The 23,130-nt window shown below is 41.5% G+C and overlaps 1 protein-coding gene across 3 annotated transcripts in view; it reads right to left on the bottom strand.

Moving 5' to 3' along the window:
• The window catches only part of uba1 (ubiquitin-like modifier activating enzyme 1), a 156,503-nt gene that overhangs the window by 54,367 nt on the left and 79,006 nt on the right, over positions 1 to 23,130 (bottom strand). For all 3 annotated transcript variants that reach the window (XM_007890277.2, XM_007890279.2, XM_007890278.2), the window contains 3 exons: positions 21,097 to 21,286; positions 18,535 to 18,623; positions 14,957 to 15,049 (listed from right to left, as the gene is read on the bottom strand). In XM_007890277.2, coding sequence (XP_007888468.2) covers positions 14,957 to 15,049; positions 18,535 to 18,623; positions 21,097 to 21,286 — 372 coding nt within the window. The remainder of the gene's footprint in view (positions 1 to 14,956; positions 15,050 to 18,534; positions 18,624 to 21,096; positions 21,287 to 23,130) is intronic.

Below are 23,130 nucleotides of genomic sequence, written 5' to 3'. Positions count from 1 at the left end.
ACCACCCCCTACAGTATTGTACGGTATTACAGTTCAGGCTCTACTATGTGAATCAGACTAGACGATCCAAATAGGAATTGGGAGTTACTTGGGCCCAGGCCAGGTTTTGTCTCCCTGCAGGTGAGTATCAAGCAGTAAAAAATATAATTTATATAAGCTACAATAGTAAAGAGCAGTTCCAGATTGGATTTATAGTAAAAAATAAAAGTGGTGCCAGGAAGTTGAAATAATTGTGAATTTGATATAGTGCTTTTCATGTTGAGACGGTGTCTCAAAGCAATTCACAGCATACACAGTAAAACATAGTGACTGCGTATTTGTAGGCAAAAAGTAATATTCTGCCAAAAGGTAATGTTTTACCCTTGCCAAATTTTCTGTTCCCTCCCCATCGTGAATCAGAGCATTTATAGCACTGAAAGAAGCCATTCAAACCATTACGTTAGCGCTGGTATTATTTCTATTTGAGTTATCAATTCTGAACCCCATTCCCCTGTTCCTTCTCTTTAGTATTACAGTAGTTGTCTTCTAAGTATTTATCCAATTGCCTTTAAATGTTGTTATGGGCTCTGATACATGAAAGATGCTGAGAATGAAGAATGAATCATTTTAATTGAACTCACTGAAAACAATATAATTATTGAGGCAGCGATCTCACCTGCCTCAGGACTGCTTTGCCCATCGGGGTGCCTAGACTAAATTAGAATTCAAAATAATTAGTCTCTAAAATGGAGTCAGATGTTCTTAACATAATATGTAAAACCCAGTATTACTCTGTCCTAATCAGTGTTGTATTTGACTTGAGAACTGCCCTGTTTCCCCTGCCTGCTGTGCCCTTCCCCACCATTGGTATGCAACCTCTGCCACTCTGCCTCCCCTTTTTGGAACTCCATCCCGGAATCCCTTCACCTTGCCCCCTCCCTCCCTACACCAACAAATGCCTTAAGAGGGCCTATCTTCGCCCACATAAATATACAGTCAATTCACTTTGCAGAATATTCTGTGAAGCGCTTTGAGATGTCTCAATGACGTGATAAGGTGCTATATCAATGCAAGGATTATTATTATCTCTTTGATCAGACTTTTGGTCACCATTCTCCTCTCCCCCTCTCCCCCAAGCTCTGGTAACCAGAAAGCTATGTGAAGTGCTTTGAGAAGTCGCCCCAATGTGAAAGCTACTCATAAAAATGTAAATTGTTGTTGTTTGTTGATGTACCTTTCACTTTTAGCAACGAGCTGAGGCCTTACAATTTGCAATGAATCTATGTCAAAGTATTCAGCAAAGAAAATGTACAGGATTCACTCAGGATCATGTCTCTCTCTCTTTCGCTCTTTCTCTCCTCGCTGCAGATGGTTCAAAACATTAGGGACAACAACAACTTGGATTTATATAGTGCCTTCCACGCCGGATGGTGTCTCAGAGTGCTAGGAAGATAGGAACAAGAGGAGGTCATTCAGCCCTCAAGTCTGTTCCACCATTCTACTAGATCATGGTTGATCTGTACCTCCATTCACTTGCCTTTGCTTCATATCTATTGATACCCTTACATATCAAAAATCAGTCTTGCAAATTTGAATCGATTCAGCATCCACAACCTTTTGGGTGGAGAGAGTTCCAGATTTCCACTATCCTTTGTGTGATAAATTATTCTAAGAGTGCATCGCTTTAAGCATTAGGTTGGGGTGATCTGCCATGTCTGGAACTGCCCAGCTGTTTATCACCAACCAGCTTCTAAATGCTATCACCTGCAGCACTTGACAAAATGCTGAGCATGTGCTCATGACATCATCTTGGCTTGGATGCAACTTATAATGACAGTGAAACCCACATTTGTGGCTTTCTTCCAGTCTGAGATCCAGAGCTATTAAAACACAAAGTGTATCAATCACATTCTCAGGGTATTATAATGTTAAACATGCTGTAAAAAGTTGTGGAACTTCAAAGTTATAAAGCGAGAGTTCTTAGAATCATTTCATTTTACACTGGTGCAAGAGACAAAAAAGGTTACTAAAAAAATCAGTTCTTAAATCGTCAATATTCTCTCCTTTCTCAAAGGTGTTTGTTTTCCTTTCTACCAAGGTGCAGTTCCACAAGACATCGCCCAAGTTCAGGTGGCACAGAGAGATCACATCCGATTTGATTCTGTCCTCATCTCATGTCTACACAAATGTTCCTTCCAGGAGGGGCTTCTCGATAATTGGAGCAGTTACGTTGGGTAAATCATAATAATCCTTGCATTTGACATAGGGCCTTATCACATCTTCGAGGTGTCTCAAAGCACTTCACAGAATATACTGTAAAGTGAATTGACTGTATATTTTGTGGGTGAAACGCAGCAGCCAAGTGCGCACAGCAGTGCCCCACAAACAGTGGATTGAGTGACCAAATTTTTTAAAAGAGATTATTATCCCTGGAAAAACAATCCACCAATCGATTAACAACCGAGTTCCTACAAACGTGCCTAAGGTTTTGTCCTGCCCAGGAATCGAACCGAGGTCCTCTCGCTTAAATTTCTTCTCCCTCACCCACTGCAGATCTAACTTCTGCCTCAAGTCGTCCCATCACTTAACTCAGCACAGAGCAGAATCGGAACTCGTGACTTGAATGCGTGACTTAGTGCTGAAGTTCATTCACAACCATTGGCGGAGGATATATCATTGGATTAAGACAGGCATGGGAAAGCCACTCTGGGAATGGAGAAGCTCTGGGAAATACTGGATCAGACAGACATCAGTAAAGATGGGAACAAATAACATGTAAACCTCACATGCAACTTTGATCCTTACATTTTAGTGCTTCAGATGTCTGGGGGATAAAGACACAGTGACTGTGAGGGGCTCAGCCCTACTCCTCAAACGCATTCAAAACAAGGGTACTTAATCTGAAGAATTATTAGTTTGTCTGTAAAGAAACATTACCAGATGAAGCAAGTCTGGGTCTCTGCTTGAACTTTATCCCGTGTTACTGTAAGTACTGACTGATTCAACCCAGCTGTGTTAAAGGGCTCCTTTATGAGGCAAGGGAAAGTCACCTTTCCCAGCATTCAGTTACCATGTGTCAACCCACTTCCTTTTCCAATCAAACCATGCTCTCAATGGGGCCGGGGGTGGGGTGGGGGGAAGGTAAACCATTACGAGGTTCCCTCTGTTATTTTGCTTTGTTCATAGCTAAGGATTTTCGATCCAATATACACATAAATAAGCCTTACATTTGATACAGCATCCATCAAATCCGGAAAATGTCTCAAAGTACTTCACAGATTTTACTGCAAACAGGGCAACAAATTTGCGCACAACAATGTGCCACAAATAGCAAAGATGTGAATGACCAATTTTATTTGAGGGTTTGTTGGGAGAATCTCCCTTCTCTTTTTGAGTAGTCCCGCAGGATCTTTAACGTCTACCCGAACTGGCAGACGTTTGGGTCTCTGCCTTATCCAAAGGACGGTCTCCTTCTAAACGACAATTTTACTTGTCAGCCTGACTCAAGCATCAGACTGGCTCAATTAGTAGCGCTCTTGCCTCAGAGTCAGAAGGTTGTGGGTTCAAGCCCCATATTGTGACTTTGAACTCCTAGTTTATACTGACACTCCAGTGCAGTGCTGGGGGAAGCCCTGCATTGTCACTGGTGCTGTTGTTCAGAACAAGTGTTAAACCAAGGTCCCATCTGTCTGTTAACAAGATGGTAAATATCCCATGGCACTGTTCAAAAAGAGAAGGAAGGTTCTCCAGATGTCTTGGGCAATAATCCTACAGGTAATATTCACAATTCACTTCATGACTGTTTGTGGTACATTGCTATGTGTAAATTGGCTGCCGTGTTCGCCTCCAAATACAGTCACTACACTATACAATAAATCTTGTGAAGGGCTTTGAGACGTTCTTGGCATACAAAAGGCACTATATCAAACACAAGGATTATTACAATTTCTATGATCCTATGAAAAAGACAAGGCTTTAAAACTATAATATATTATTTTCCTTGAGGATTATACATTAAAATTCCATTTTTCCTTGCATCGTCACTTTTACAGTGTACACATCACATAGGGCCAAGAGGTTGAGTGCCAATGGCTTCTTTGACCAGCCACAAGGAGGCGTTTGAATGGGACAAACATGGTCATTATTTATTACATATACCCTCCTGCCTCATATTGGTGTGGTTGACATGGATGGGGGAGGAGGGGAAACCTGCGGCTGTGCTCCAACCTGGCCTCCCACAGCCCTACTGTTGAGACAAGGGCTCTCTGTTTTTGTTAAGATTAAGTCTGTGGAATTACAAGCGTCCTCGACTGTCCATTAGAAAACGCTTCACAAGCACTTAATCTGAGAGGATGTTGATAGAGATAATGAACTCAGTTATGTTTGCCTCCAAGGTCTGTCTTGGGTCTTTACTATACAGAATTCCTCGGCACCTGGGCGACTTATTTAAAGCTAAACTGTATTTTATAAACAATATATAAAATGTTCGTTGGCTAGCAAAATGGGACTCAGCCTTCCTCCAGACCAGACTAATTGACAGAATTAATACTAATAATCCTGGCTTTTGATTCAATAACAACAAATTACATTTGTGTAGCTCCTTTCTCGTCAGGAGGACGTCCCAAGGCGCTGGATCCACATACAGCACCTCATCATGTCGTTGAGATGTCACAAAGCCCTTCACAGAATTTGACTATTTCTAGATGAATACAGTAGCCACAGCAATATCCCCCAACAGCCTTGAAGGGAGGAGCCATTTTTTTTATTTAGGGGATTGTTGACCAGGACACTGGGAGAAACTCCCTTGACTTTTCGAATAGTGCCGTGGGATCTTTATCATCCACCTGAATAGTCAGACAGGACCTTAGTTTAACGTCTCATCCGGGGGACGGCACCTCCAACAACACAGCGCATTACTAGCACTGCATTGGAGGGTCAGTTTAGACTGTGATTTCAGCGACCTGATGTATATTCTGTGAAGCACCCCTGAAGTGAAAGACGCTATATAAAATTACAATGTTACTAACTTCCCACGAGGACGGTGAAAATTATTTTCATTTTGTCTGAATGTTGTCAGTTACAGGGATTAGCTGGGAGGGGGAGGAGAGATCAGCTTTATTGTTAAGAGAACTGACATTCATTTTCCTTTTCTGCCTATAAATCACGGCCCAGTCTCCAACTTGACTCCCCCGCCCATCTAATATACTTTCCTCCTCCTTCCCTGATTCGTTCAAGTCCTGGGCTAAATTTCCCCTGGCCAAATGGGATGAATAAAAAAGTTGGTCAAGGTTTCTGTTTGCTGTTTAGTGATTTTTGGTAGAAAGTTAGTGTGCGAGTGTGTTTTTTAATATGTGTTTATATCATACTAGCTTTGCTTGCAACCGAAAGGATCCGATATGGAATGTAGATTGACACAGACAGACATTTCATCTTTATCTATGTTCAGCTGGGAGGACTCCTCTGGGAGGACTCAGTGAGAGGACTCCTTTAATATATTTTCTCTCACATTCTCTCTGTCTCTTAGTCTTTCTCTCTCGCTGTCTTTCTTCTCCCAGTCTCCCTCTCTGTCTCTCTCACTATCTCAGACTCTCTCTCTCTGTCTGTCCCACATGGTAGGATTCTAGCTCCCATGACAACCTGAAAAAAGTGCCATACATTTGTTGCAGAATATGGATATATCTCTCTGAACCTTGTGTACTTTCTTCTGTTGCTACGTAATTGCAGAATATGATACATAACTCGTATTTTGGGACTTAATTAAAGCATTTTTTAATACAACTCATCAAGGGTACGAGATCCCCCCAAAAATATGCCCATGACACTGCCAGATGCAAGACCTTTCCGATGAGGTATAAATCATTTCTCTACATCAATCAGTTATTGCGTGATTGTCAGATACACAGATACTGTCTTTATTATTATAGATGTGCGTGTGTAAGTATATGTGTGTATAGATATATATGTATGTGTAAATATGTATGTGGGTTGTGAATTGTGCAACCCTGGTATAATAATAATTATAATACTTGCATTTGACATCGCTCCTTATGTCATTGAGCGGTATTCAAAGTGCTTCACAGAATTCAAAGTGCAGTGACTGAGTATTTTGTAGGCAAACATAGCAGACAATTGGTGCACAGCAACATCCCAGTAACATCCATGACCAATTTTATCTGGAGGATCGTTGGTCAAAATGTATACAGGCTCAGTATTTGGTTTAAATCTCATTTGTAGGATTCTAACAATGCAATTTAGCCCCAGCACTACACTAATGTGTCAGCCTAGACTTTGAGCTCAAAGCCCTGATGTGAAGACAGTACTCACAAACATTCTGATCCAGAGTCAAGAGCGTTAATGACTGAGCCATGCTGACATTTTATATGTGTTTGTGTGTGTAGATAGATATGTACCTGTGTATACATTATATATATACACACATACACATGGATTCACTTTACGTTATATTCTCTGAAGCGCTTTGAGATGTCTTGAAGACGTGATAAGGCACTATATAAAATGCAAGTATTATTATGTATTGGATATGTATGAGTGCGTGTTGGGAAGTGTGTAATATATATATATATACATGTGCACATGTGTGTGGTGTGTGTAGGTGCATGTGTGAATATGCTCCCGGATATCTATCTGTGGTTGAGGGCAGGATTGAGCGACCCCCACCTCCACACCCACACAGGAATAGAGAAGAAATAATTTAAAGCCAGAAAAGACATTTTAACGTTCACTTCCTCATTAATATTATAACTGTTCATGATTTCATGCATTGTAATGGTTGTTTACACGTATCTTCTTCAAATAACCAGATGAATTAGCACTCCTCGCCATCTAAAACCCATCTGAACAATAAATGGAAACAAAAATCAGACAAATAGAGAGTAGCCTTTCCCCCTGCAGACCCAGCCTGTTTTCTCCTGATTATTCCACAGACACACAGGAACAACTCACAGCCCACGCTAAGAGTTATATCACACAAGTGAAGGTAGAACTCCACACAAAAAATACAGCTGTTCTGAGTTGGCCAGACCGTTGTATATTCCGATACGTACAGTACTACCCATATTGGTATCACCAGATTATGCACAGAGTTGTTTCTGGCTCTAGAGCTGACAGGTTTCTGGCTCAGAGTTTGACGAGTTCCTGGCTTGTTTAGAATTCTACCCCGTGTAAATCTAACACAAGGTCTGAAACTAATAACGGTGCGTAACCCTCTTAAAAATATAAAAATTATGAGAATCTTTTTATATCTTTTTATCTCCTCCAATCTCACAATGGTAAGATACACCCCAAACTATACTGTTGTGGAGGGAGAATATCTGAGCGGTGATGGGGTATTTATTAACCTCAAGGGGACAGAGAATAATAGAGTGTTCAGCTAATGACTGCTGTCCAATCGCCTTGTTGTATACAACAACAAAATTACATTTATAGAGCGCCTTTCACGTCGGGAGGACGTCCCAAAACGCTGATTCAATTCAGTTGCCTCTGATCCATCAATGGTTGAGTCAGCTGCTTGCACTGCCTGGGTTCATATGAAGTATGGCCACTTGGTCAACAAAGAGGTGTTAAGAGTTGCAATCTCAGGAAAGAGAGTCAAAGGGGGTGAAGAGAACATAGAAAGATTAGACGCCCAATATCCACCAAGATAAGGTTTTTTTTCATGATGGATAAATAAGACATAATTCTCACTTGCCTTTGTGCCACCTTGGGTCAGGCTCAGTGGAACCTGGCTAGAAATGGTGAGATGGGAGCACAGAGTTTAGTGCGGGTGAGTATGCGGGCACCAGAGTTTTTAAATAATTAGATTTTGTGTATGGTGGAACTGGGAGACCAGTGAGGAGGGCATTGGAATAGTCCAGCTGGGAAGTGATGAATGGACAAGGGTTTTGGCTGATTCAAAGCAAATTGATTTTATTGGCTTTTAGTTAACTGTTTATTCATTAATATTTGCATATTCAATCAAAGGCCACGGCAGTTTACTGTGTTGGACCAAATACTCTACATATGGCTAAATCAATACCTCATCTAATGTGTTGAATATATAGCTTCATCTTCACTCATACCAAAATATGAGTTATGCTTTCCCAAAGGATGGAAATTAGCCTCGAGTTACTCCAGTTTAAGATTTCAAGACACGCCTGTTTTTTAGAACTAGAAACCAAAAGTGAATGGCTTGCACGATTTACTTTCATCCTTAGTTTGCAACTTCAATCACATTTTATTTTCCTTTCTCTTTTGATTCAGATCAAGTTCAAGTTCTCCATGGTCTCGCCACACCTCTGGAACCTCCTTCAACCTCACCGAACAGGCTGCTCCCTTCACTTGGCAAGCACCAGCCTGCTTCATGTTCCACCCTCCCTCATTCGCCCCATGGGTGGATTTTTAGCTATTCTGGCCCTGCTCTCTGGAACTCCATCCCAGAGTCTCTCCGACTCGCTTCTCCCCTCAACTCGTTCAAGGGCCATCTCAAGATTTACCTCTTCAATAATAATAATCCTTGCATTTGATGAAGTGCCTTATCACTTTTTCGAGATGTCTCAAAGCGCTTCACAGAATATACTGTAAAGTGAATTGACTGTATATTTTTGCGGGTGAAACGCAGCAGCCAATTGCGCACAACAGTGACCCACAAACAGTCATGGGTTGAGTGATAAAATTAATATATTTTTTGGAGTGATTATTACTCTTGGAAAGTGATCCGGGTTCCTACTTATTGCTAGGTAAACAGAGGTGTGTGGAGTAAGGAAACTTGCTGCCCGTCTGAATTTTCAGCCCACCCAAGAGTTGAACCCGGGTTCTCTCACTCGCAAGCGTGCTACCCACGACATTGCGGGATTTAACAGTAATCTGCACTGAGCTCATTATTGCTCAAACTGTACACACGATTCTATCAGCAGTCAACTCTCCTGCAGGTGTTGAGAACAATCATGGGAAAGTCAGTTGCGTGTGCAATAGGGAGGCAGCTTATCAAAATCGGCAAGATACACATAGGAAACGTTTTCCTGTACTGGAGAATGAGTCCGTGGGCTGGTTTCGTTAGATTAGTAAAGACATTTGTAGCTCAGTGTATAATAGGTTACAAGAGTTTCAGCAATCATGCCATCTGAACAAACGACACTCTGTTGTACTTGTCGAACGCACAAGTCTGTTCGAGGTCATTTCGGCTTGTATTGTTTCCAGACCTGCCACAGAGCGGTGCCCTCCTTCCTGAACCCTGCAGAAGGGAGCACTTGAGGGGAGCCTATAATTACTCTTAAGAGCTTTTGTATGGTTTCTATTAGCCTCCTCTGTCCCTCTGGCTCTTTAATTTGAAGGAGTTCTGAGTTGAGAGCAGAAGCTACATTAACTGATCTAACCCACTGTGAACTCCACTGAGCAAGCTTTTGAAGCAGCTCTTTCAGTGGAATCATCTTTACAAAGGTTTCTTTCTTAAAATGTTTTAACATTTGTATTCTCTTTCTTGCTTACATTTTATCTGTGCCAGGAAAAGAGATGAGCAGTCTGGCTGAGGCAACTAACACATGTTCCTCTTCAGTTTGGAGGTGTAACAGAGTGGGAGCAGGGGTCATTTCCTCCCGTCTTTCCCTTCCTGGCTGAGGGGGAGGTATCTGGCCTCACCTGACCTCCTCTGCTCGGGATACTGTTCAAAATCAAGCAAGTAGCTTTGCTGCCAGAGACATAATAATAATAATAATCCTTGTATTTGATATAGTGTCTTATCACATCGTTGAGACAACAATAACGACAAATTACATTTGTATAGTACCTTTCATGTCTGGAGGACATCCCAAGGCGCTGGAGAATCAGGTATTTGGATCTGAACTGGAGGTGGGATCAGGAGGGGTGGAGGGCAGGGAGGGTAGGGGTAGGAGGGTGACCTAAGGTGCTCTCAAAGGGGAGGCTCTTGAAACATGCTGAAGGAGGCAAAGGAGAGAGTAAGGTAAAGGGACTGTTGGATGGGATTCCAAAAGGTGGGGGCAGAGAGGCTGAGAGAGGTGGAGCAGACCAGGTGGGGGACATGGAGCAAGCCGGAGTTTACTGAGCGGAGAGAGCAGAGAGGTCGATACCGCGTTAGCAGGTCACAGAGGTAGGTACGAAGGAAGGAACAAGGCCATGGAGGGCTTTGAAGGCGAGGACGAGGCTTTTGAACTTTATCCTCTTGGGGATGGGGAACCAGTGGAGGGAGGGTCGTGGAGCCTGGTGCGGAAGAGGACACGAGCTGCAAGAAGGAGGTCCTGCTAAGGGAGTATCAAGAGCTAGTGGCTGAATTAAAAAACAGGTGGTAATCGAAAATGGTAATCTCCAGATTGCTAACCGAGCCATATGCAAATTGGCCTGGAAATAAACGATTAGGGAAAGGAATGTGTGGTTGAAAGTGTGGTGTGAGAAGGAGGGGCTCCATTTCATGGGACACTGGCACCAGTATTGGGACAGCAATGAGCTGTACTCTGCTGGGAAGGGCTGCACCTAAACAGGGTTGGGACCAAGGTTCTTGCGAAAAGGATACACAGCACTTTAGAAAAAGCTTTAAACCAGTAAAAGGGTGGTGTTGGGTGTAAACAATAACCAAAACATAAGGCAAGGGAGAGAATAAGAGAAATAGTCAGAATACAAATAGTGATAGATAACATAAATATTACAAGAAAGAAAAATTATGGGAGATTTTCATTTTCACATAGACTGGGCGAAGTAGGACACCTTAGGTAGTAAAAGGCAACAAATTTCTAGAATGTATTCAGGACAATTTTTTGGAACAATTTTTTTAGAACCAACAAGGGAACAAGCCATACTGGATTTGGTGATGAGAAATGAGCCTGAACTAGTTAACAATCTGATAGCAAGGGAACATCTTGCAAATGGTGATCATAGAATCACTAAATTTGACATTGGATTAGATTTGAGAGGGAGAAGTCCTAAACCAAGGTTTTAAATTTATGTAAGACAAACTTCAATGGGATGAGAAATATATTGACCATATATTTAAATATATATATAAATATATTGACCACAGTAAACTGGGCTGAATTGTTAGCGGATAAACCTGCAGATGAATGGGAAATATTCAAAAAGTATTTGATACAACACAGAACATGCGCATACCCCTAAAACTACAAATTGTGTAGTTAAGCTACCACTATGGTGGACAAAAGAGGTTAGAGACCGTATCAAGCTAAAAGAAAAGGCTTACTCAAATGCAAGAAAAAGTGGGAATGCAGCGGACTGGGAGACCTACAAAAAGCAACAAATGGATACAAAGAAAGTAATAAGAGGAGCAAAAAGGGAGTATGAAAGAAAGAGAATGTTCAAGGGGAATGTGGGTCCGTTAAAGACAGATTTAGGTGAGGTTATAATGGAAAATAAGGAAATGGCTGACTTGTTATACAAATACTTCACTATCGTTTTTACAGGAGAGGATGAGGACAAAATACCAGCCGTACAGGGGAACTCAAAAATAAGTCAAAGAGAAACGCTTAATAAAATTAATATCAATAAAAAATGTAATGGAGAAAATAATGAGACTCAAGATAGACAGGAGCTGATAGTTTCCACCCCAGGGTGTTAAAGGAAATAGGAGAGTAAATTGTGGATGTATTCGTCATAATTTTCCAAAGCTCACTAGATTCGGGAATTGTGCCCTTAGATTGGAAAATTGCGAATGTCACACCTTTACTTAAGAAGAGAGAGAGGGAGAAACCAGGAAACTACAGACTGTCAGCTTAACGTCATTTGAACACTTGGGACAGGTATGAGCTAGTCAAAGAGAGTCAGAGGTTGGTGAAGGGTAGGTCGTGTCTGACTAATCTCGTTAAATTTTTTGAAATGGTTAGATAAGAGAGTGCCTATGGATGTCATTTATATGAAGTGCTGAATGGCCTACTCCTGTTCCTATGCAGAGTTCTGAATGATCTACAGCTTGTGGAGGGAAGCGTTGGGAAGGCCAACAAGCAGTTAAGTTTGTCTGTGTATTTTGTGGGCGAAATGTGGCAGCCAATTGCACATAGCAATGTCCCACAAACAGTCGTGGATTGAGTGACCACTTTTTTTTTGACATGGGTGCAAACTACATCTTACGATCCATGAGTGTGTGCGCACTTCATTTTTATCCCATGTCCTCCAGGCCCGCTCAGACCTACCACCACCCAGCTGACGTGAAGTAGACAGATGGCATTTAAGTGCTTTTGAGATGCATGGGTGCGGAAATACTAATATAAACATTCTGAGTGCTGGCGTGCCCGGCTGGCACCCCTGCAGCCCTCCACATCACAAGCCCATTATAAACCACATTGCATTGTGTGGCCCAACATGGAATGTGGTGGAGGGCATGCTTTCATTTAGTACAATGTATAAAAAGCTAATTGTTCCAAGCCGTACTTCAAAGCAAGCCTCAACATTTCAAGGCAAACACAAGAGCTGGCTTTGTAACAAACTGTACTTAAAAGACAGCTAAAAATAAGATTCCTCCCTCTCTCAAGCATTCTTCATCAGTGCACTCTGAGTGCAGAGTTAGCACTGTTAGCAAGAGCTCCTTTGAGTTCTGGGTCTTGTTAGATAATATACATAAGGACCTGCTACAAAAGTACACAACAACTTGGATTTATATAATGCCATCCACGCTGGATAGCTCTTCAAACAAGTCGTATCAGTTGGGACCATACATTTAATATGATTTATGCAAGGAATCAGTTATGGGAAACTTATAATTAATAAGAAATTCGTTGGGCAGATGTACGACTAAGGCGATTATACGATTTATACAGATCAGACTTATGCGAGTTTTATTGTATTGCATTCAGACTAACACCCCTCCCCCATCCGACCACCAGATCTCTGATATGTTGGGCTTCTCTGAATTAATTCCATCTGCCGTATTCCAGCAAGAGCTAACTTAACCGAGCTCAATAGAAAACAGCGGTGAATAAGCACGGTCTAATCCACATGCTGAAATTGTATGACAAAACTGATACGAGAATATGGTTTCACCCATATTTCAGGAAAGACACCAGGAAATTTTTCTTTACCAGAAGGTAATTAATGACTGAACCAGGCTTACCAGGGCAATGACCTGGACTTGTTTGATGGTGTGAGAGGAAGAAGGTAGGGTGGATTTTCTGGAAGGATGACATCAATGGTGCCTTCTGCATCTGCACCTCTTGTGATCTTGTTAATGACCACTTGGGCAAGGTACTGCAGGGCACTGTGAATCTACACTTTACTGTAGTCAGTACCTCAAGAAGATTGGTGGAGATATTACTGGAGCATGAAGAACAGTACAATTTTATCTCACGTTTGAACTGAAAAAGAAATTCACCTTATTCAAACTAAAGTGCACAAGTAACATTCCCAACCTATCCTTGCCAGAAAGTGAGCGAGTAAGAGAGATTGTTGCAAGGCTGTGAGGTTAAGGTTTAAACAATTCCCAATTATCTTTTGAAAAAATCTTGGAGTGCCTATTTACAGGAAGGGTAAAAGCAGGATAGACCTGATTTTCCAGCCAAAACTTATTGTTAAACGTACTATTTCATGGAATTCAGTGCACTGGAACAGTGTCATGGTTTGAAGCTAGGGCACCATACGTCAGGGGTAGGGTGAGAAATGGTGAGTTACTCACTCGGAGAGATCTCTGCTAAGTCTTTCACTCAGTTGCTTTTGCAGACTGCCTGGTCATACACATCCACTCGCTCACTCACAATCAAATCTGCATCACTTGTGCCAATATACAGTGAATTCAGTTTACAGTATATTCTGTGAAGCGCTTCGAGACATCTCAAAGACTTGATAAGGCGCTATATCAAATGCAAGGATTATTATTATTATTACAGGAACATAGGAACAGGAGAAGGGCATTCAGTCCCTCGAGCCTGCTCCGCCATTCTATTGGATTATGGCTGATCTGTCCCTCAACTCCAATTATTATTGAATAATTATTGAAGCCCAGTTCAACTGTGTAATAATACTTTTTGCAGCTGATATAGCGTATTTCATGACAGCAGGACATCTCAAAGCACTCCAACAGATTTACTGTACACTAGCGACTATATATTCTAGGTGACATGGCAGCCAATTTGCGTACAGCAAAGACCAAGAAGTGATTGACCAATTTTTATCTGTGGCCAATTGTTGGCCAGGAAATTATGAGCAACTCACTTTTCTTCGAATAATGCTATGTGATCTTTAACGTCTACCTGAACAGGCAAACAGGACCTTGGTTTAACGTTTGTACGAAGAACAGCATCTCCTTCATGCAAGGTATGAAAGGGTAAATAGCAGTAGATTATTTCTACTGGTCACTGAATTGGTAACTATAGAGCATAAATTTCAAATGATAAAATAATTGAAGGGAAATTTAGAAACGATGTAATAAGATGTGAAAAAGTCTGTGACAAACCATAGTTGAGGCAGACTTCATAGTTTCTTTTAAAAGGGAAATGGATAGATTTTTGAAGACGAAAAATACTAACTGTTATGGTGGAAACCAGCAGGAGAGTGGGATTAGATTAGGTGGTTCATGTGGACAACAGGGATTTGAGGCCTGTTTCAGTGCTGTATAATTCTGCAACAACGGCAGAACTGCAAAAACATTCCCCTAGGTCTACAAATAGTTAACAAATCTGGGCAGTGCTTAACAGTTTTATTTTGCTACCCTTGAATGCTAAGATCAATCTTTTGACATCTGAGATCAATCAAATGTTTCATGAGCAGATGCCTGTACGCACAGGTAGTGCGAAGGCAGGGACCATCTTGAAAGAGTTACACAATGATTTACTGCATCAGGGATGTAGCCAAAGCACCTCATTCACTTTGACAAATAATTGGATTTCACAGGTTCCAGCTCAGGTAACTCAGCAAATATTGAACACAATCTGCACGAGCTGTGGCTTTATCCCTCTTCTCCTGAAGGGCGGGATTAGGTTTCTTGACATGTCGCTACCTGTCGAGCCGTCTCCAGGTGTGTGTTGCTTACCTTGAGGCGGTCTGCGGGTGGAATGCTGTAATTCTCAGCTCTTAGGTTGGATGCAGCAACAATGAAATCCATGTGGAAATTGGTGTCATCGTCCTGGAATATGAAAATAAAGGTGTTATCAGGAAGTCTTGCAAAATCATGGAGATTACATAAACGCTTTTCAAATATCATATTTAACCTTTCACTTTTTTAACCTCTGCTTTATTTTTAAGATATAATAATAATCCCTGCATTTGATATAACGCCTTATCACATCTTCTAGACATCTCAGAGGGCTTCACAAAAAATATTGCACAGCAAATGGGCTTTATATTTTGTGCGCGATCAGCCACAATCGAATAGAACAGGCTTGATGGGCTGAATGGCCTACATCTGTCCCTATTCCTATGAGGTCATGTCTGCCTAGTCAGCTGGATGTTAAAGATTCCATGACTATTTATTTCTCACCAAATAATAGTTTGGTCACTCAATCCACGACTGCTTGTGAGAAACTGCTGTGCGTAATTGGCTGCCGTGTTTCGCCCACAAAATACACAGTCAATTTAATTTACAATACAACAAAAAGCAAAATACTGCAGATGTTGGATATCTGAAATAAAAACAGAAGTCGCTGGGAACACTCAGCAGGTCAGGCAGCAGGTTGATGACCATTTTGATGAAAGTTGGACCTGAAACGTTAACTCACTTTCCTCTCTCCATGGATGCTGCCTGACCTGCTGACTGTTCCCAGCGATTTCTGTTCTTATTTCAGTTTACAATATATTCTGTAAAGTGCTGAGTCCTTCATTACAGAGTGGCTACTTATGCCACACCTGTAACCACTTGTCAAATTGGAAGAGTAACTTACCTCCAATCCTCGTTCCTTCCCTCCGGATCATAATGCCTCTCTGCTGGGAACCAAATGTACTGGGGTTGAGTGGATCGGGGCAAGGAGAGAGGGTGGTTGGTGAAAGACAGGGTGGTCTATGTGAACCTGTGTTGAATTGGTTCAGTGATTCAGTGCTGCATGAGTGAAATGCGCAGATGGGTAGATTTTGCTTGTGTTTGAAGAGAAAGATTTGTAACCAGTAACATTTTAGCTCCAGGTCTACCCTCCTCAGCGGCAGTGTTCTTTCGGCTGAACCAATTTATCTACGTGGTTTTAGCTGGTTAAACTTCAACAGTATACCAATGCAGACTCTGGGGTCCTCAGACTTTGGCCCTTGCCAACCTACGCTTAATACTTTCCGGAATTAGGTAAGCGGATGCGTCCCTCCAGGGAGAGATTCCATTCCAACAATCTATCTCTGGAATTTCCATGTGTAGGTGGGATGCATGGAAGTCTCAGCTTAGTTGGAATATTCTTAAGCATGGTGTTGGGTTTCCGTGTGTGTCAGACACCCGGCTAACTAAAACAAAAATTATTTCTGCTGAGAACAAAAGGTAGCATCAAGGCCAAGCTAGATAGTTTGACTTCTCCCTAAAGTTCTGGGCAATCTCGTGTTTCTTGGTTGTAGTCAGGAGAAATTTGTTCAGTGCTTCCTCCCTGTGAGATTCCCATATTGGGAGATCCCAACGCACAATATTGACAGGGGAAAAGTCTCTCAGGATTGCCTGACACAGGCCTTGTACTAAGAGAATTGGATGTAGAATGCAATTAAATTCTTTCACTGATTTTTTAAGAGATGAAAGTAACGTGACATGACTGAAATTGAACTCTTACTTCGGAATCTTTGTAACTGTTGTACTTCCTGAACAAATTGGACTGGTTTCTAATTTTAACAAGAAATATTTGCAATTTTCTGCGACCTTTGGCCTCACACATCTGTTTAATTTCTAGAACAAAATAAAAAAACACACAAGGCTGTACCCGCTCGTGGGTCAGACGTGATAGCTGCACAAACCGCTCCACTTGGCTCCAGCTAACAGGAATCATCCGACAATATTAATTTTTTAAATTTATTAAAAATGATTGAGACACCTGGATAATGTATACTTCAATGTTTCCTTCATCGAATCTTACACGTGAAGAAACTGTTGCATAAATCATAAAAATGAAGATAGATATTTGAACCTAGATGAGCATTGCGTGAACACAGGCATGGAACAAGAAACGACCATTTGACCCAGCAAACCTGCTCCCACAGACTACAGAAAACTTACCTAATTACCCCACTAACTTTGTAAAATTCTGCTGAGATCTTATTGGACCATTTGAGCAGAAAACATCTCTCTTTTTACAATAGAATGGCTTTTATTATATTTAAAAATATATATTGTAGTACTTCGCCCACAAAATACACAAGTCACTGCACTTTACAATATATCCCATGAAGCGCTTTGAGGCGTCTCAACAACGTGATAAGGAGCTATATCAAATCCAAGGATTATTATTATTAAAACTCTAGAACATTAATCTATCACCACCAACACCACCTAAAAAGGGATTCACCTACAGGGGTATTGGGAAAAGGGCAGGTAAATAGGCTTGCAAGAATGGTTCTTAAACTATCCAGCCCAGACCCAGATGTGCCAAATGGTCTTCTTTTGGGCTGTAATTTTTCTATAGTCCTATCACTGTTTCTGCTTCCCCCACTGCCCCCGGTCCCATTACTGACAGCAGCTTACCACTGAACGTTTGATTCCCCCATTTTTCAAGCTCAGTCACAATGCCGTGAGGCGGTGTCAAATGCAGGTTAGTGAAGAGATGAAATTGGATTTTTGTGTGTATTTGTCTACCGGCTCAGGACGACAGGGAAAAGCCGTGGGAGCAAGTTGTCAGACATCTGGCTGAGATTAGCCCATTGAGTCTGAATTGGATAACAGCAGGATGTTCAAAGGCCTGTGCATAAGTAGATGAATGAGGCAGCCAATTTGAGCAATGTCATGTCCTAACAACAGCCATGAAGTCAAACAAGTGAATGACCAACTTTTTATGTAGGGGGGTTATTGACCAGGAAACCTAGACAAACTCACTTTTTCAAATAGTGCCATGGGATCTTTAAATGTCCACGATTCCGCAGTTTAATTTCTCTTCCAAAGGACAGCACCTCTTGACGTTGTGGAGCTCTCCCAGCACTGCACTAGAGTGTCAGTCCCTATGAGTGAAAAGTCCCAATGTGGGGCTTGAACCTACAACCTTCTGACTCGAAGGTGAGAGTCCTACAAACTGAGGCTGAGGTTTAAAAAAGAGAGTTCGTTCATCCAAGAGGAGTGTACGTGACACATCCACACTTGTGGTAGTATGTCTTTTCAAAAAACGAATAAGTGAAGTTAGATTGTGCAGTGGGATAGTTTCCAGGAAAACAAAATCCGCATTGTTTGTGTAGTCCTGTAGTGTACTGGTTAGAGCACTCGCCTCACTAGTGAGAGGACCCGGTTTGTTTCCTGGGCAGGGCGAAACCTTGGGCAAGTTTCTGTTACCAAGCAGTATGTAGTAACCCTTTTTTTTAAACTTTTTTTTTTCACATTTCGCCCACAAAATATACAGTCAATCCACTTTACAGTATATTCAGTGAAGCGCTTTGAGACATCTCAATGACATGATAAGGCGCTACATCAAATGCAAGGATTATTATTATTATTATTATAATAATTACCTTCTCAAAGTCAGCAGGCTGCATGTTGTACCCATTGATGGCTTCGCGGGAAGAAAGATGATTTTTGAGTTCATCCAGCCTTTCGTCATCTGTGTCGAAAATCATAGGATTCAGCTTCAGAAACGTCAAGCAAGCCAATGTGTTAAATTTGCAATGCAAAACTTTTGTGTAAATGGTGAATGAAACTGGTTTGGTTTTATTGACAATCGTTGGAGCAGGTTTTGAATATGAAAATGAGCAAGAGTGTAAAAACATTTGGATGTGTGTGGACTTTGGCAGCAAGTGGGTAAGTTTCCACAATGAACAATTCAATTGGGGAAGGGGCAGATCATTTTCACTTACCTCACTTCAGTAACGTATTACTATGCCAGCAAACAATTACTGTTACTTATGGGGAGCCAAAGTCCAATAAGGGACAATAACAATTTTTGGATTGTTTCAAGCTGTTAAACAGCTATATATGAGGATTTCTTCAAAATGACTTTTGTTGTTAAGAATTTATCTAATTTGGGATGTTCTAAAATGCTGTAGCGTGTTTATAATAACAATAATAATAATCCTTGCATTTGATATAGCACCTTAACACGTCTTCGAGACGTCTCAAAGCGCTTCACAGAATATACTGTAAAACGAACTGTATATGTTTGTGGGTGAAATGTGGCAGCTAATTGTGCACAGCAGTGTCCCACAAACAGTCGTGGATTGAGTGACCAAATAATTATTATTATTTTTTTTAAAAACATTATCAGGGATATGTGGGGAGAAATTTCACCTGGTGTAAATTTACACTATTTACACATCATTTTAGAAGATTCAGAATTAGGTAAATTCTTAAAATTAGCCTTAATTTTGAAGTAGTGTTTCTGTTAAATTATTTTAAGAAAGATGGGAAACTGACTTTGAGGCTGACTAAATCAACAATTTGCCAAATTCTGGATGCTCTAATACGTGACCTGGAGCAAAGCTGGATCCAGGTAGAATTTCTTCAGTAGTTTTTTCCTCCCAAAATATGAAATTGAATATTGCTTCCTAAGTTGTGATAACTTCATGAATCAGCCTACAAAATACATTTTCAGATCTTATGACCTGACTCGACTAGGCTCTGGAACTCTATCCCCCAGTGCCTACGCCGCCTCCTCCCTTTCCTCCTTCAAGGCCGGTCTCAAGACCTTTCTCTTTGACCGTGCCTTCAGCTCCCCTCTCGACTCTCTACCCCCTCCTCGCTCCCTCCCTTCCCTCCCCTCACCCTGACCATTTCCCCCCTGCTCGGGTCCTGACCCAACTGTACAGCGCCTTGGGACGTCCTCCCGACGTGAAAGGCGCTCTATAAATGGAATCTTGTTGTTGTTGTTGATGCTAATTTTGTAACTGGCTATTTTCTCTTCAAGTTGAGTGCTTCAATCCAAGGTGACTTGCCTGGCAAAAGAAGGTTGGAATACAGTCGGCCCTCTGTGGCAGTCTCGGGAGTCTGGTTCCTGAGCCAGCTGGGTCCGCAGTATTCTGGGGCACTACTGATGACAGCACAGCCAGCCTGGCTCATCGATAGGTCTTGGAAGGACAGACCAGTCACTGGGGGCAGGGAATTATCCCACTCAGTTCCTGTTAACTTTGCATGCCAAAGTGCTAACGGGTATGATGGTCCTACCTTGCCAAGTAGTGGGAAAGCTTGCCAGACAGCAATATCAATGATTTTAGCTGGTTAGACTCCAGTGATACCCCAACGCACACTCTGGGGTCCCTAAGCCATGGCTATTGCCAATCTGCACCTAATACTTTCCGGAATTAGGTAATCAGGATGCATCCCTTCAGGGAGAGAGTGCGCATTCCATTCCAACAATAATAATATATATAATAATAATAATCCTTGCATTTGATATAGCGCTTTTCACGTCAGGAGGACGTCCCAAAGCGCTTCACAGAACACACTGTAAAGTGAATTGACTGTATATTTGTGGGCGAACGCGGCAGCCAATTGCGCACAGCAATGTCCCACAAACAGTCGTAGATTGAAAATGACCAATTTAATTATTGTTTTTGGTTTTTTTGGAGGGATTATTATTAGGCTCTGTGTGGAGTAAGGAAACTTGCCCAAGGTTTCGCCCTGCCTGGAATTGAACTCAGGTCTCTCACTTGCAAAGCGAGTGCTCTAACCACTGAGCTACAGGACTCCACAATCCTGTATCTCTGGGATACAATCTATCTCTGAGATTTCCATGTGTAGGTGGGATGCATAGAATTCTTAGTTTGGTTTTGGTATTGATAAGCATGGTGATGAGTTTCTGCGTTCGTCAGACACCCGAATGACCTCCAAAAAATCCTCTATTTTAGCCCATTACTTTCTCTTCTCAGCTGCTAAAGCAAAAATTGTCGTGATCCCAACTCTGTTTGTTCCCACATTTGTTAGAATTTCAGCCACAAAGTGTACAGTCTCATCACTTTACTATATATCTTGTGAATCGCTTTGAGACGTGTGAATGACATGATGCTATATAAATGACAAGGTTTATTATAATTATTAGTTTTCCCAAGTTACATAGAAAAAGGATAATACTTAGATCTTACCCAGTGAATCTGTATCTGCTTCCATTTCTTTGTCAGTGGCGTGAATTTTAACCCCAGATTTTGGGATGAAGTCTGGAATGGACACATCTGAAAGTATCTTCTGAATTGAATTTCTGTCCGTGGAGCCCTGAATGGAATGAGTCGCTGCAAACAGGTTAGCCGCTGATACAATGTAGTTCATGTGCAGATCCTGGTCAATGCAAAAAAATAAAAACATTAGTAACACTGCCCAGAATGTAGCTCGATAGAAATGGTGTAGAAAATCCTTTAGAACAGTAGGATTGCAGAATAATTCCATTTTAACAGGGTTGATGGCACTTGCTGTGTGCCAACTTCCCTTGCTTAAAAAAAACAACCTCCAGGTCTGGAATGGCCTCGCCTGGCCTCATCCCTTGCCTTCTTCAATACCCATATCAAGACCCTCCTCTTTGACCGTGCTTTCGATCACCCTCTTTCCTCCCCCCTTCCTGATCCCAAATTGGGCCCGAAACACTGACTTTCCAGCACCTTGGGACATCCTCCCGACGTGAAAGGCGCTATACAGATGTAATTTTGTTGTTGTTGTTGTTAGGCTGCCGTCAATGTCACTTCCTGTGTGCTGCAGTTGTGCGTTAAGTGTCAAAAGTCCTGCTGTATCACCTTCTTTACAAAGTGATGTCAGCAGCGCTTCCTGCTCATATTACACATGCTCAGCAGCGACATGAGCAGCACTTCCTGTACAGGCAGTCACAGCGGTCACGATCTGTCGACCCGGAATTTGCTGGAAATTTTTTAGTGTCGGGGAAGTTGGCGAGTGTATGTCAAAATCCAACAGGTCCTCAGCGCATTCTAACATTGTATATATAAATGCAAAGTGTTGTTATTGTTGTTGTTGTATACAGACAGACTCATCCTTTCAATTACTGAATCGCTTCCAAAGTTTCATAGCAAATAACTATTTTAACATTTAATATATGTGCAAGGATTGGCTTGAATCTTCTATAATGTTGTGCTTGCCCACATCTGAGTGTTTCATGCGCAGCACGGATTCCTACAGGTTGTTCAATAATGAAAGAGAAAATAAGATTTATGAAAGGGAAGCAAATTAAATGAGAACAAAAGTGGGTGTTGGCACAGGAAAGCTTTTTTTAAACAAAGGGTGTAAATAAGCAGCATAACCAATAATAATAATTCTTGCATTTGATATAGCGCCTTATCACTTCATCTGGACGTCTCAAAGTGCTTCACAGCTTATACTGTAAAGTGAACAAACAGTCGTGGATTGAGTGACCAATTTATTATTATTTTTTTAAATAAATTATTATCCTCGGAAAAGCAATCCGCCTTATCGACTAACAACTGGGTTCCTACTTACTGCTAGGTTAACAGAGGCATGTGGAGTAAAGAAACTTGCTCAACGTTTCGCCCTGCCGGGAATCGAACCCAGGCCCTCTCGCTTGCAGGACGAGTACTCTAACCACTAAGCTACAGGACTAAGCTGAAAGGATTAAAGGATCAATTTGAAATTCAAACCAGGTTGTACATTAACACAGTCAGAGTATCATCTTGTGTCCATCCTTCATTAATGGTGCATTTTCAGAAATTGTGAAAGTAGTTCCCTCAGTATTATAATAATTCTTACATTTGGTTTAGCACTTTTCACTGCAGGAGGTCTCAAAATGCTTCACAGGATAAACTGAAAAGTGGGGTGCCTGTTTTTCTGTGGATGCTCACATTTTCACAGAATTGTGCTGATAAGGCTTTCCGAGTTGTAAATTAGTTGATAAGTGACATGCTTATCTGTTCATTTTACAAGGAAATGGCAGCAATCCAATTATAGTTAGGAGTTCAGCGAGTTTGTAGAGGATAACAGATCTCTCTCAGAATTCCAAGAAATCTATTGAAGTGTGTAGGTGACACCATTAGGAGGAGACAAAGAAATTACATTTATTCAGCCTGTTCCCCACTTTCTCCCTGAAGTTGCTCATCCAGGAACAGGGCAGTGAGTTTCTCTCGGTGTCTTGGCCAACAATCCCCCAGGTCAATTGATCAGTC

The sequence above is a fragment of the Callorhinchus milii genome, unplaced genomic scaffold (assembly GCF_018977255.1).
Source record: "Callorhinchus milii isolate IMCB2004 unplaced genomic scaffold, IMCB_Cmil_1.0 Scaffold12, whole genome shotgun sequence".
NCBI classification, from domain to species: Eukaryota; Metazoa; Chordata; class Chondrichthyes; order Chimaeriformes; family Callorhinchidae; genus Callorhinchus; species Callorhinchus milii.
The sequence above is the reverse complement of the archived record's forward strand: the minus strand, read 5'-3'. Positions and strand labels throughout refer to the sequence as shown.